Here is a 13,657-nt window from a genome sequence, read left to right as displayed (position 1 = left end):
CATTTATGAGTGAATCAATGCATGTCTGGAAGAAACGTCTCTGCAAAGCATGACAAGACTCGTGCCCTCCATCTGTGTTGAGAGGCCTCCTGAATGCATGGTGACGAGTCGGGGCCCTGGAGACTCCCCCTGTCAGCTGGGAATAGCAGGGACATGAGGTTGCACTTACTGATCTCTGTTGCTATCACTGTAATATTGTGCCAGAGCACTGTTTCACGGTCAAGAAGTTTTGATGTGAAAATGGAACCATTTGCAGAATCTATGTTGAATATTCTGTCCATGTCTGTGTGCCGATCAACAGAATACCTGAAAAGGCAGGGGACAGTTTAGAAACGGGTGCTCTGGATTTGCTATCCTCACATCCTAAATTTATTCCCCAAATATGTGTTTAATGGATTTTTTTTTCTTACCTGGTTATGTATCTTTAACTTTATGTTAAACGAACCATTCAGAGAAATTTGTTTATTACCACTGTGGTCTTAATGGTACACCCCTAGGGGCTGGGGAGATGGATAGTGGGTAGGTTGCTTGCCTTGCATGCGGGCAACCTGGGTTCAATCCCTGGCATCCCGTATGGTCACCTGAGCACTGCCAGGAGTAATTCTTGAGTACAGAACCAGGAGTAATCTCTGAGCATCGCCGGGTATGGTTCCCAAACAAAAACAAAGCAAAATAGTAGTAAACTCACTTCACTAGCCAAGATGAATAGTTTTGAGCCTCAACACTAATGTCTATTTAGTTTATTATGGAGGGTGTTTTTAGGCTACTCGAATCTCAGTGCTTGGGGGGTCACTCCTGGTGTTGCTCAGGGCACCATGTGGTGCTGGAAATTGAACCTGGATCCCCCACGTGCAAAGCATGTGCTCATGCCTGTGAGTCATTTCCCTAGTTCATAAATGTTTTTTTTTTTCCATTTTGTTTTGTTTTTGAATGTGCAGTTTGGATCGAATTATGTTAGCAGTTGTTATATTTTAATTCAGAAAATGTAGAACTTTAGCTTGTGTGTCATAAAGGAGTGTTACCAGCTATTTTCCCATCTAACTTGTATTTCTTTCTATATTTTTAGGCCATACTCAGCAATGCTAACTCTTGTCTGTGCTCGGGGGACCACGTGGTGCTGGGAATAGAAGGCGCATGAAGGCAAATGTCTTAACTCCAGCACTATCTCTCTGGCCCTGGTTACACATTTTATTTAAATCAGAGTGTGTGTGTGTGTGTGTGTGTGTGTCTGTGTGTCTGTGTGTCTGTGTGTATTAAATAAGCCAAAAGGTAGCTGGTATGACTGAGGCAGGAGAAGGCCCTTGGAGAGAAGCTTGGGAAGAGATACAGGGATGGGCTAGCCACAGTCAGGATTTAGTCTAAGTGCACCTCGATGCTTAGTAGGGGAGGATCCCTCTGTAATTCATACTGAACAGTGTCATTTATTGAATTGAAGAGAACGGTTGGATGATCCCAAATTGTTCAAGGAAAATAAAGAACCAGGTTTGGAGACAATCACAACTCCAGGTTTGGTATGTTGAGACTCAGGTGTCTCAGATATTTAGTCTGAAGTTCAAGATAAAGTTCTGGAGGAGAGACAACCTCTGTTTCCTATTTGACTTCTAGAAGGAGAATGTCCGGTAAAGGAGAGTCATATGCTGAGGGCAGAATCTTTTGAAAATCAACAGAACAGACCCCAGAGAGACTAGATGAGAGCCAGAGCGGAATAGGAATATGCTAAATATGTAAAATGTTTTACATGTATTTGCTAAATATATAAAACGAAAAAAAAACCAGGAGAACAAGAGGCAGCTTAGAAACCAGAGAAGGGCAATGCCTCACACAGTAGTTCACTGTATCACTGTCATCCCGTTGCTCATCAATTTGCTCGAGTGGGCACCAGTAATGTCTCCATTGTGAGACTCGTTACTGTTTTTGGCATATTGAATACTCCATGGGTAGCTTGCCAGGCTCTGCCGTGTGGGCGGGATACTCTTGGTAGCTTGCTGGGCTCTCCAAGAGGGACTGAGGAATCGAACCCGGCGCGGCAGCATGCCAGGTAAACGCTCTACCTGGTGTGCTCTCACACCACAGATAATGACAGAAAATTAGACACTGACAAATGTTATCTTCTCTTTAAAATTATGACTAGATTTTTTTTTTTTTTTTGCGTCACACCCGGCAATGCACAGGGGTTACTCCTGGTTCTACACTCAGGAATTACTCCTGGCGGTGCTCAGGGGACCATATGGGATGCTGGGATTCGAACCCGGGTCGGCCACGTGCAAGGCAAACACCCTACCCGCTGTGCTATCACTCCAGCCCCAAAATTATGACTAGATTTTGGAATAGCTACATCAGGGAAAAAAATCTTGTGAGGGAGCAGTAAGGAGAGAGGAGAGAAAACTCAGCAATTTACATATGAAGGTCATTAGGAACAAAAAAGAGAAAACTCAGAAATTTACATAGGAAGGTCTTTAAAAACAACCCTCCCATTGTGTTGGACTCCCAAATTTACTATTACAGTAGGAAGTTTTTAAGATATCAATTTAGTAGAAATATAATTTAAGTGAATGACCTAACTAGTCACATACATGTGGAATTCTAATGGCTGCACTAATTAAAAATAAAATAAACCCTGGTTACTAACTTGTTAAAAAGCACAATGCCTAAGATCCTATTGCAATTAATTACTCTTTCAAAATATGGCTAGTGAATTATAATAAGCAATGTATTTCATCTTCACAAAATCTATTTTTATCATCTAGTGGGGATCTATGTAAAATGGATACTTCATTATTGTAAGCTATTTAAACTGGACTTTAAAGAGATTTAGTGAAATTCACTATGGATATCAACTTGAGTTATATCAATTTAAATATCATTTTGGGTTAGGAGTTTAGTTGTAACATTATGAAACCTAGTATCTTATTATCAAAAGGGTTGAAACAGATTAAACAGCTTTTGTTTTTGTTGTTTATATCAGGAACCCACATATATTAAGAACTTAGACAGCTGCTTGAAACTTGCTTATACATTCTTTTTCATTCTTAATTTGTGAATGATAAACATGTGTAGCATATTATTTACCAAAGCCAAAACTTAACATTTATAGCCTCTGTAATAAATTTATAAATATGAAAAAAATTAGTATTTTCCTCATAAAATGTCAACTTTAAGGTGTATTACCCATTGCTCTTATAGGTTATGGCAAATTTATGCAATGGTAATTTTTTTTTTAATTTTATCTCACATTTTCCTGCTGGGATTCTGTTTTATAAGTAATCATATTTTCCCATCAAGCCATAAAATAGTGGTATGGAGTGAGGAATTTTAGCTGAAAATAGCTTTTTATTTCATTGACTTATGTTTTGGGGTACCATCTGGCGGTGTTCAGGGGCGACACCTGGCTTTGCTGGGGGGATCAGGTGTTGGAGATTAACCTGGGCTGGTGGCATGCAAGCCAAGTATAAGTCAGTTTTTTTTTTTTACCACACATGAGTGCTTAGGGCTTACTTCTGGCTCTGGGCTCAGGGAGCCCAGCTGATGACCACTGAGTCCTGGTTAGCAACATGCAAGGCAGATGCCCCATCCACTGCATTATCTCTTCAGTCCCTGCATTTGATACTAAATAGAAAGCAGCTATTTGGAAAATACCTAGATTGAACACATCTTATTTTTTGAATGGGGATCTTAAGACATTAATTGGAAACCTAAGATTTCTACATTATTTAAGAAAGATGCTTACATACAAAGTCTTACTGATTTGTTGTTTTTCTTTAAAAAATGTTTTCAATTCGAGAGAGATCAAGAGAGAGAAAGTGAGAGAGTGAGAGAGCAAGTGAGAGAGAGAAAGAGAGAGAGAAAGAGAGAAGAGAGAAGTGCCTGCTATAGAGGCAGACTTGGTGGGGGGGATGGAAGGAGGGAAACTGGGGACATTGGTGACGGGAAATGTACAGTAGTGAAGAGACGGGTGTTGGAACATTGTATGACTGAAACCCAATCATGAACAACTTTGTAACTCTTTATCTCATGGTGATTTAATACAAAAAGTATATTTTCAATTTATAGAAGACTATTTGCCATCCAGACATAATAATTATAATCATAACTGATAAGGAACAAGATAATCAATCCCACTATGATCACAGCAAAGCATTCTGCTATGCAGCTCTTTCTTTTTGCTCCAAAATTTTTATTGTATTCCATGATTCAATAATTTGTCTTCTAATGTATCTTCAAGTCAAGAAGATTTGTTGCTCAGGAAAGAAGTGTGTTTGCAAGTAAATTTTTCACAATATGTACTCAGTGATATTTTACAAGACTGTAAGAAATCAAAAGTCATTTGTGGTAAAGTTTTGGAAGGAATTTATTTTACATGATAAATGAGATAAAGATTTGTGTCTGCATAATAATAAATCAACGTTTGGGGCCCACAGTGATGCACAGACTTCCTAGTTTTAATTGTGCATTTAGCATGCAATCTAACACCTCATTGGTATTTTTTCTTTTTATTTATTTATTTAGGTTTTTGTTTTTTTTTCCCCTTCACACTTTACTGAAACACTGTAATTTACAAAGTTGTTAATGATGATTTGTTACAGGCATTTGATATTCTAACACCAATGCCACCACCATTGTTATCTTCCCTCTACTACCATAGTCCCCATTTTCCCAATCACCCCACTAATAGGCCCACAATAATTTATTTTTTATTGCTTGTTACCACTAAATGGCTAACAGAATGATCAAAAAGTATTTCCACAGGAGAAAATTTGTGAAAATTGTTGTATCTCACCATAGGGACATTAAGTTGTCCTGGTTGGAGGGTTTAAGCTGTTATTTCAAGAAAAGCATTCTGTGTTAATGCTTTTTTTTTTTTTTAGTCAAGACTGGTTGGCTTCTATGTTACATTTCCATCCAGTCTGGTGTGGCCCCTCATTATTGATATTTATATCTTGAATAACAAAAAAAAACTATCCATGAAAGTGTTTTCTTCATGTAATTTCCATTTTTTTTTTCTTTTTGGGTCACACCCGGCAATGCACAGGGGTTACTCCCAGCTCTGCACTCAGGAATTACTCCTGGTGGTGCTCAGGGGACCATATGGGATGCTGGGAATCGAACCCGTGTCAGCTGCGTGCAAGGCAAACACCCTACCCACTGTGCTATCGCTCCAGCCCCATGTTATTTCCATTTTGTTATATAAAATGAATCAATGGAGTATGAATTTATATAATAATATGAATACATATTATTGTATATTTCTATCCTCCAACCTATAGCAATTTCTGGAACCTGTACATGCCAAGGGAAAGCTGGCATAATAACATTTCAAAATTAGCTGTCAGTAAACCCAATCTGTCAGCTAACTACTTCCTTTAATAAAACATGAAATCATGCAGTGGGTGAAACTGATATTTAGTATAAAAAATGTAAAACAGACCTAATAAGGTACTCTAAATTACCAGCGGATATGATTGGTCTCAGTTGAAAACATGTTGACCCATCAAAGAGGAAACCAAACCTATTACCTGTAAATTTTTAGCCTTAACAATTTAATATATTTCTTTGGGGGAGGTTTTGGGCTGCCTAATGGGCCATGTCCAAGGGCTACTCCTGACTCTGTGTGCAGAAGGTGTCCTTGGCAGTATTAGGATGGTAGGGGACCATGCGGTGTTGGGAGTCAAACAGAAGTAGGCCATTCACTAGGCAAGTGTCCTAACCCCTGTTCTATCTGGCTGGCCCACATTCACATTTTTTAATTGTTTCATAGGTATTTTTCTTATGCAGATAGAGCAAAATTTAAGTGAGACAAGAGTTGTGATAATATTTAAAATTATTTGTGTTGGGCTGGAAAGAGGCTCAGGGGTTAAGGTGTTTGCTTTGCATGCGATGGATCCGAGTTTGATCCCCAGCATATACGGTCCCCCAAGCATTGTCAGGTCATTCCTGAGCACAGAGCTGGGAGTACCCCTTGAGCAATACCAAGTGTGGTCCCCAATCCCTGTGTCTCCCCAAATCATGTATGTCATATACATCATGGTCATAATTAATTATCCTCATTTTTTTCTCATTTAGAATATGAAACGTATATGAAGTCGCATATGATCCTTGGAATTCATATGTGGTTACTTTGGGTTGATCACTGTCTAATCTAGATCTAGACTGATAACACAACAGAGTCTAGACTCCCAGTGATTTAAAATTACTTCCCCAAAATGAGCCAGATAGTGTTGTGTTTTAGATTCAGGACTTGCTGGTTTCATATTAACAAAGGGGTTGATAGCTTAAAAAGTAAGAAAATGACTACTTAGAACCCTCAAACTATTAAAGTTTTTGTTAAGGAGCCATGATATATGAAGTAATTCATAACTGAGTTCCAGGCATACAATATTCTAATAAAATCCTACCAGCCATGTCAACTTCCTTCTGCCTGTGTCCCTGGGTTCCTCCTACCCACCAGCCTGCCTCCTTGACAGTATGTTTAAGTTTTGTTGTTGTAGTTTGGATCTCCTACTTTCAAGTGTCGCCAATTTTGTGGTTTAGATGATATAAGTATACTGTGTCTTTACCCCACCTATGTACCCAAGGCCTCTGTCCCTGTCTCTTCTTACTTCCCCCTTGATTCCTTTCCTTTCCTGTCCTTCTCTTTCCTGTATTATAAAGTTTCAAACTCCTTAAAAGAATTCCATCTAGTTCTATTCTATTGAAATATTGAAAAAATAGATTTACGGCACTGTGATTTACAATACTATTCATAATAGAGTGTCATGTAGACAATATTCCAACAACACACCTTCCACCAGAGTATGTACCTCCCTCTGGCCATTTGCCTTAGATTTTTCTTCCGTCCACATTCTTCCTGCTCCACCCCCCATCTTTAAACTCTTTTACCTGCTGTAAAAGTGTTTATACTGCAAACTGTTTGATTGGTTCTTGCCTCCCCCCTTATTACTATTTCTACTTCCCCTTCTTTTTTTTTTTTTGTTCTCTTTCTGGGCTATATCTGACACTGCTCGGTGGTTACTCCTATCCCTGCATTCAAGAATTATCCCTGGAAGTGCACAAGGGGCCCTAAGGGATGCTGGGATAGAACTTGAGTTGGCTGCAAGCAAGGCAAGCATCTTCCCTCTTGTAACTATTGCTCCGGCCCCATTACTCCTCTTACTCTTCAAGCTTCCTCGCTCTGACTGCTTCCACATGGCAAGCAAGCTCTGCGATCAGATCTTACAATTGCACAGTGAACGCTCTGCGTCTACACTCTTCTTGCTTACAGTTTATTTTCAGCTGCCACCTTCCAAAGTGTTTGCTGGCTTCCGTGTGCCCCAGTTAGAATGTGAGTGCTATGAGATCAGGACTTGGAATTGTTCTCTGCTACAGCCCTAAAAGCCTTGGGCACGCTTCCACGTGGTAAGTGTCCCCAGGAGACGCTCCATGGATTTACATTTGTGGAACTATGTTTGGACTTATTTCGGATTTAAATACGAATTATATTTGTCGACTTAAATTTGTATTTCAATGTGAATTTAAATAGGTGGATCCACTGGCGACAGTCCTGCCAACTACTCAAGTCGCCTACTTTAGACACAGAGAATTCACACAATGCTGTGCTAGTTTGGTGCGTGGCTCAGCCCGTCAATGAAACTGTGGGCTAAAAGCTGGAAACAGAGTCTAGAACAGGGAGTCATTCTTTTTTTTTTTCTTTTTGCTTTTTGGGTCACACCCAGCGATGCTCAGGGGTTACTCCTGGCTTTGCACTCAGGAATTGCTCCTGGCAGTGCTTGGGGGACCATATGGGATGCCGGGGATCGAACCCAGGTCAGCCGCGTGCAAGGCTAATGCCCTACCCACTGTGCTATTGCTCCGGCCCCCCCCCCCCCCCAGGGAATCATTCTTGATCCCAAAGAGCAATGAGGCTTTCTTGTGATATGATTTACCTCTGAAGACTAAGGAGAGCCCCGGGAAAATAGAGCTTGCTTACACAGTATAAATTTAGGTTCAGCGCTATTAATTTCCCCAGTACTATACAGGCATAGATCATAAAGCAGTTCTTGTTTCTATCCTCGTCTGCAAAAGGAAAAATTACATATCCCAATAGAGCATAATTCTGCTTCTAACTGTTCTTGAAAAGTTTGTCTACACTCGAGAAACAGGCTCTCAAGCTCTGTGCCTTATTTGTTAAAAAACCACAGTGCTTTCTCTGATAAATATGAGTGTAAAACACTCACGGCCATTCGGTCTCAGAACATCCTATGCAAATGGTAACTCTGACAGCTTTCCCCACCCTATTCCCTGTCTGTCTCCCCTCAACAGCAATTTGTGGTTTTTAGGTTTATGCTGCTGCTAAGCTAATGTTTATGCTGAGCAAGGAGAATAAAGGTGTCATATAGAGTAGCTTTTCAGGAAAAGACAACTGCGTCATTGGAACAAAAGGCCTCATTTTTTTTCTTTCCATTTTTTTAGAGGCGTGGGGGCAGTTTGGGCCACACCCACTGGCGTTTAAGAGCTAGTCCTGGCTCTGTGCTCAGGTATGACCCCTGTCAGTAATGTGGGACCATCTGTGGCTCCAGGGAATCAAACCAGGATCGCCTACATTGCAAGGGAAGTGCCTTGGCTCCTGTACTATCTCTCGGGACCCAAAGGATTCATTTTCTAATGTGTAGACAAATAATTAAATGTCAAACTTCTGAAGTTTGACACGTCACAGAATTCCACTTACTTGACAGGGTTCCGGGCAGCATCTGGGTCTTGGGCGGTGACGGAGCCGACGGTTGTGTTGATCTGCGCATCTTCTCTTATCTGCAGGACGTAGACCAGTTTGCTGAAGACCGGCGGCTCATCCACATCCTCCACATTGATTCGAACGGTGGCGGAGTCTTTGAATGGACCCAGGTAGAGAAAGCGGGGTTCCACGTGAGGGTTGGTGGCCTCCACTTTGAGGTTGTACACTTTCTTCTTTTCAAAGTCCAAGAGCTTGAAGGAGGGAGAAAAAAATGGCTGTATTTAAAGCAGCTGAGCTAGAAAAAAAAAAGACTAGAGATGAACCATCTCTTGTGCAAATCACTGTGTGAGAAAGCACCGCACAGCTTGGAGCACTCTGCTTCGAGAACTCACTGCATAGAAGCATGGTGTGGAAAGGCACGAAGTTTAGATGCAGCACAGCCCCAATGAAAATGTGGTGGAAACAAACCCTTTGCTGCCTTGAAAGGGCCTGAGATGTCAGGTAGAGGACAAGACAGGGAACCGGGAACACCTTCTGTTACAGACGCCTCTTTAAGGAATTCTTTGAACTGATCACAGGGGACTATGCAAGTTGCTAAATATTTTTAGTGCTCCCCAAAGTGGGTAGTACTGCCCCAACTTGGGGTAATAGAAAGGTCCCAGAATGGCTTTTATTAACCTTGGGGTGCAATTGTGGAGAGCAGGGGATGTTATCTGTTTGTTAAAAGTGGTAGATTAATTTTTTTCTAAAATGAGTGGTTGGCCAAATTAATTCGGGAACCTCCAACATAGATTACTGTCAATCATATCAATCATGTTTTTTTAGATCAAATTCATATTTTATTTTTTAAAAATTTTTATTAGTGAATCACCTTGAGGTATGGTACAAACTTATGAACTTCCATGATTGCATTTTGTTTACATCCCTCCACCAGTGCCCATTCTCCTCCACCAATGTTCCCAGTATCCCTCCCACCCTCCCATCCCATACCCCCCACCTCTGTGGCAGGGCATTCTGTTTTGTTCTCTCTCTCCTTTTGGGTGTTGTGGTTTGCAATAGAGGCACTGATTGGCCCTCATTAATTTTTTATAACTGATCACTTCCAAGTGGGAAGAGCTGGGGAAATGAGCTCAAAGAACTGAAGCATCTCCCTGGCATGCCCAAGGCCCCAAGTTTGACCCTGGGCACTGCACACTCCCCTGAATATTGCCAGGGATGGCCTTGGTAACCCCTCAGGACCACTGGTCCTGAGTAGCATCTCACTGCTGAGTCTGGCTTGGGTTGGACAAGCATTGCCATGAGTGATGCCTGGACCCCCTGCACAGGAGAAACTCACAAAATAATTGAGCACTTGGGTCATTCCAATTTATTAGAGTCTGGACCCCAGCTGCATCATGAAGCCAGAATACCCAGGAATAGGAATAAGAAGCTCCATGTCAACCACTGTCCGCATGCCAGTGATCCACGGTACAGCTGGGATCAAGAACCTGAGTTGCTTCAGGATTTCTGCTTCCTCATTCAGATAAAAGTCAATGAAAACATTGTTTTTCTCTTTTGGATCCGGCGTGATAAAATATTCCAAAATAATATCCTGATGAAGGCACTGAGCTAATTACTTGCCAAGGAAAATAGGAATGATCCTTATTGTCAGAGGTCTTTAGGAAAAGGATCTCGACCGGTGAGACACAGAGAACCCAAATGCTTCTTGCTGACTTTGAGTTTTAGATGATAATATGACAAGACTCACTAGAAACACAATTAATCAAGATGATAGTGAATGCGATTTTGTCGGTGAGGCAAAATTTCAGCTCGAATCTGATAAGGCACCAAGAAAATTAAAAAGGTTAATGCACTCTAATGGGCACCTTAATGATATTAGAGTATAAAGCATCAGTCTCAGTGTCACTCAGACAAGTTTTATGGCGATTCTAGATATTAAGACATGGAACTCAGCGCTGAAGAAAAATTTCTTGTCGTTTCTCTCCACCTGCACTCATATTTACCAGCAAACAGCAGCATTCTGAGAGAGGAAATATTACACTGTACACGGGGAAAAGAAAATCATTTAAAACTCTAGCCAGAATGGATCTATTGTTAGCTTTGAAGCATGGAGATCATTGATTTTTATTGGCTTAATGCTTTTCACACATTTGCATACTGCTCTGTGGTATTTTATTTGAGAAGGATACAGAGTTAGTTAGCAATTAGGGGGAAATAGGAATTTAGAACATAAAAACTTTTTTATTACTAAGGTCCAATAACTAGTGAAGGAACTCATAACTCCTGAGTTTATTTTTTTGCATTGCCTCCCTAATTCAGGTCTTTCGTTTTTGTTTTGGGGCCACACCTGGAAATGCTCAGGGATTACTCCTGACTCTGTGCTCCGGGATTTACTCAGGAGACCATATGGGCTGCGTGGGATTGAATCTGGGTCAGTCAGGTGAAAGAAAAGAGCACTACCTGCTGTAGTATCTCTCTGATCCCTCAATTCAGGTCTTTTTTTTTTTTTGGCTTTTTGGGTCACACCCAACGATGCACAGGGATTACTCCTGACTCTGCATTCAGAAATTACCCTGGCAGTGCTCAGGGGACCATAAGGGATGCTGGGAATCGAACCCAGACGGGCTATGTGCAAGCAAACGCCCTACCCGCTGTGCTATTGCTCCAGCCCCTCTAATTCAGGTCTTTTAAACCACTGTTTGGATTATGCTTTTCCTTCAAAGCTTTTTTCAGAAATTTGTTGTCAGGTTACACTTGTCCCACTGCCTCCCCACCTTCTCAGAGTGGAAAACTTTTTTATTTTTTGTTTTGGGTCACATCTAGTGGTGTTCAGGGCTTACTCCTGCTTAAGGGTAATTTTTAGCAGTGCTTGGGGGACAATTTGTGGTACCTGGCAGCAAATCGGGGTCCTCAGCATAAAAGGTGAGTGCCTTAACCCTGCTATTATCTCTCCAGATTAGCCTCAAGATGGAAGTTTGATGATAGCACAGAAATCCTGCTGAAGGTAACATTCTATCTCAGAACAGAGTCAGATGTTACTTATTTTAAATTTTACGCTATACCTCCGGATCTCTCGGAGAGCCTGGTAAGCTACTGTGAGTATTCCACCCCTACGGCAGAGCCTGGCAAGCTACTGTGAGTATTCCACCCCTACGGCAGAGCCTGGCAAGCTACTCGTGGTATATTCAATATGCCAAAAACAGGAACAACAAGTCTCATAATGGAGACGTTACTGGTGCCCGCTCGAGCAAATTGATGAACAATGGGACGGCAGTGATACAGTGCTTCTTGCATGTACTATTTGTATAAGAGGCCCTTAATAATTTTTTTTGGGTGGGGGTTCACAGTCTGTGGTGCTTGAGGCTTACCCTGGCTCTGTGCTCAGAGATGATGGCTCTCAGTGTTAGGGGGACCAGATGCGGTGCCAGCAATTGAACAGGGGTCAGCTGCCTTCAAGGCAAGCTCCCTCCGGGCTGTGCTATCTCCTTGCCTACTCCACCTCCCAACTTTAATAAATCTTTGCGGCAAGTAGGCAACGAATGAATGCATAAGATTATATAACGTTACTAAAAGACAAAGGAGACCACACTGTAATGAAGGATGGGGATTTAAGAACAAATGAAGACAAGAGTCTAGAACACCTGTGAGGGCCCCTGGTTACTTGGGAAGCAGGGAAAAGTTCCCATGTTGGGGATGGGGCCTGATACAGCACATAGGGTAGGCAGCTGACCCATGTTCAATCCTTGCAGATGGTCCTTTTGAGCATGGCCAGAAGTGATCCCTGAGCACAGAGCCAGGAGTAAGCCCAGAAATCAATCAACTAACCAACCAACCAACCAACCAACCAACCAACCAACCAACCAACCAACCAACCAACCAACCAACCAACCAATCAAACAAAACAAAACAAAAAAAGAAAGTACACACGTTCATCCATTTGGCCTTAACAAGAGCCGTTACCTTTTTGACCCTTATGATGCCTTCCTGGGTGTCCTGGTCGGTGACCACGTCGAACATGTCAAGCCCCTCGCCCTCAGTGATGCTGTACTCGATCTCAGCGTTCTCCCCGACATCAGCATCGCTGGCTTTGATCCTGCCGATGGGCGTGCCGGGTGCAGAGGATTCCGGGGTTTTAAACTGGTACGTGCCTAGGAATCAGCAGACGGACGGGAGTCACGCACAGACTAAGGTGCCCTCTATTTTGATCAGAACAAAATGCATTTCCTAACGGATCCGGCAGACACTGACGCAAGCTCAGGCAGATTGATGGTTTTCTTCATGTCACGCCCGGTGCGCCACTCGTTGGCTGCTAAGCGTATGATGGGTAAGAGTATTTCTTGGTGACCTGTTCCTTTGCAAAGTGAAAACACTTTTCTTGTCCCATAAATAGGCTTTAAAGTTCATAGCGTGGTTGGGAGGAAGGCAGCTGAGAGGAGGGCACTCGAGGTCTCCAAGCCCCTTGTTAACATAATCTACCCCAAAGACTGGGAAAGAATCTAACGTGAACTGTGACCTTCAGCCAATTACCAGGTATCTTTCAAAGAGTTCTTCCTGACATTGCTAGTAACAATGTCACAAGGGGAATATAAATTAGAGCAATTTGGAGAAAGTACCCAAATAGACGTTCTTTCACTCACACTGAGTTAGCTGGTCTACTTGTCAGGGAGGAACTAAGAAAACACATCGAGAGAGAGAAAGCGCTTATTTTTGCCCCTTTTGATAATTCTTCCTTTCAGATTTCATTACGGTATTTTTTTTCTATGCAGAGGTTTCTCTCAGTCTTATATTTATACTAGTAATTCAAACCTGTATACGAGAAACCATTAATAACATTAGTGTAAGCCACAGAATCTCAATATTTTTTAATTTAAAAGAATCTGTATTTCGTAGATATCCATTTTTAAGAAAAGTGTCTTCATGTTGCAAAACTAGTTGAAGGCAATTCCATGAGAG

General features: G+C 41.7%; 1 protein-coding gene across 1 annotated transcript in view; it reads right to left on the bottom strand.

Annotated features, from left to right (window-relative positions):
- The window catches only part of CDH6 (cadherin 6), a 146,833-nt gene that overhangs the window by 17,931 nt on the left and 115,245 nt on the right, over positions 1 to 13,657 (bottom strand). Inside the window, exons 6-8 of the mRNA XM_004605565.2 lie at positions 12,665 to 12,852; positions 8,702 to 8,955; positions 170 to 306 (exon numbers count right to left, since the gene is read on the bottom strand). Coding sequence (XP_004605622.2) covers positions 170 to 306; positions 8,702 to 8,955; positions 12,665 to 12,852 — 579 coding nt within the window. The remainder of the gene's footprint in view (positions 1 to 169; positions 307 to 8,701; positions 8,956 to 12,664; positions 12,853 to 13,657) is intronic.

This window comes from Sorex araneus, chromosome 1 (genome assembly GCF_027595985.1).
Source record: "Sorex araneus isolate mSorAra2 chromosome 1, mSorAra2.pri, whole genome shotgun sequence".
Classification (NCBI taxonomy): Eukaryota; Metazoa; Chordata; class Mammalia; order Eulipotyphla; family Soricidae; genus Sorex; species Sorex araneus.
The sequence above is the reverse complement of the archived record's forward strand: the minus strand, read 5'-3'. Positions and strand labels throughout refer to the sequence as shown.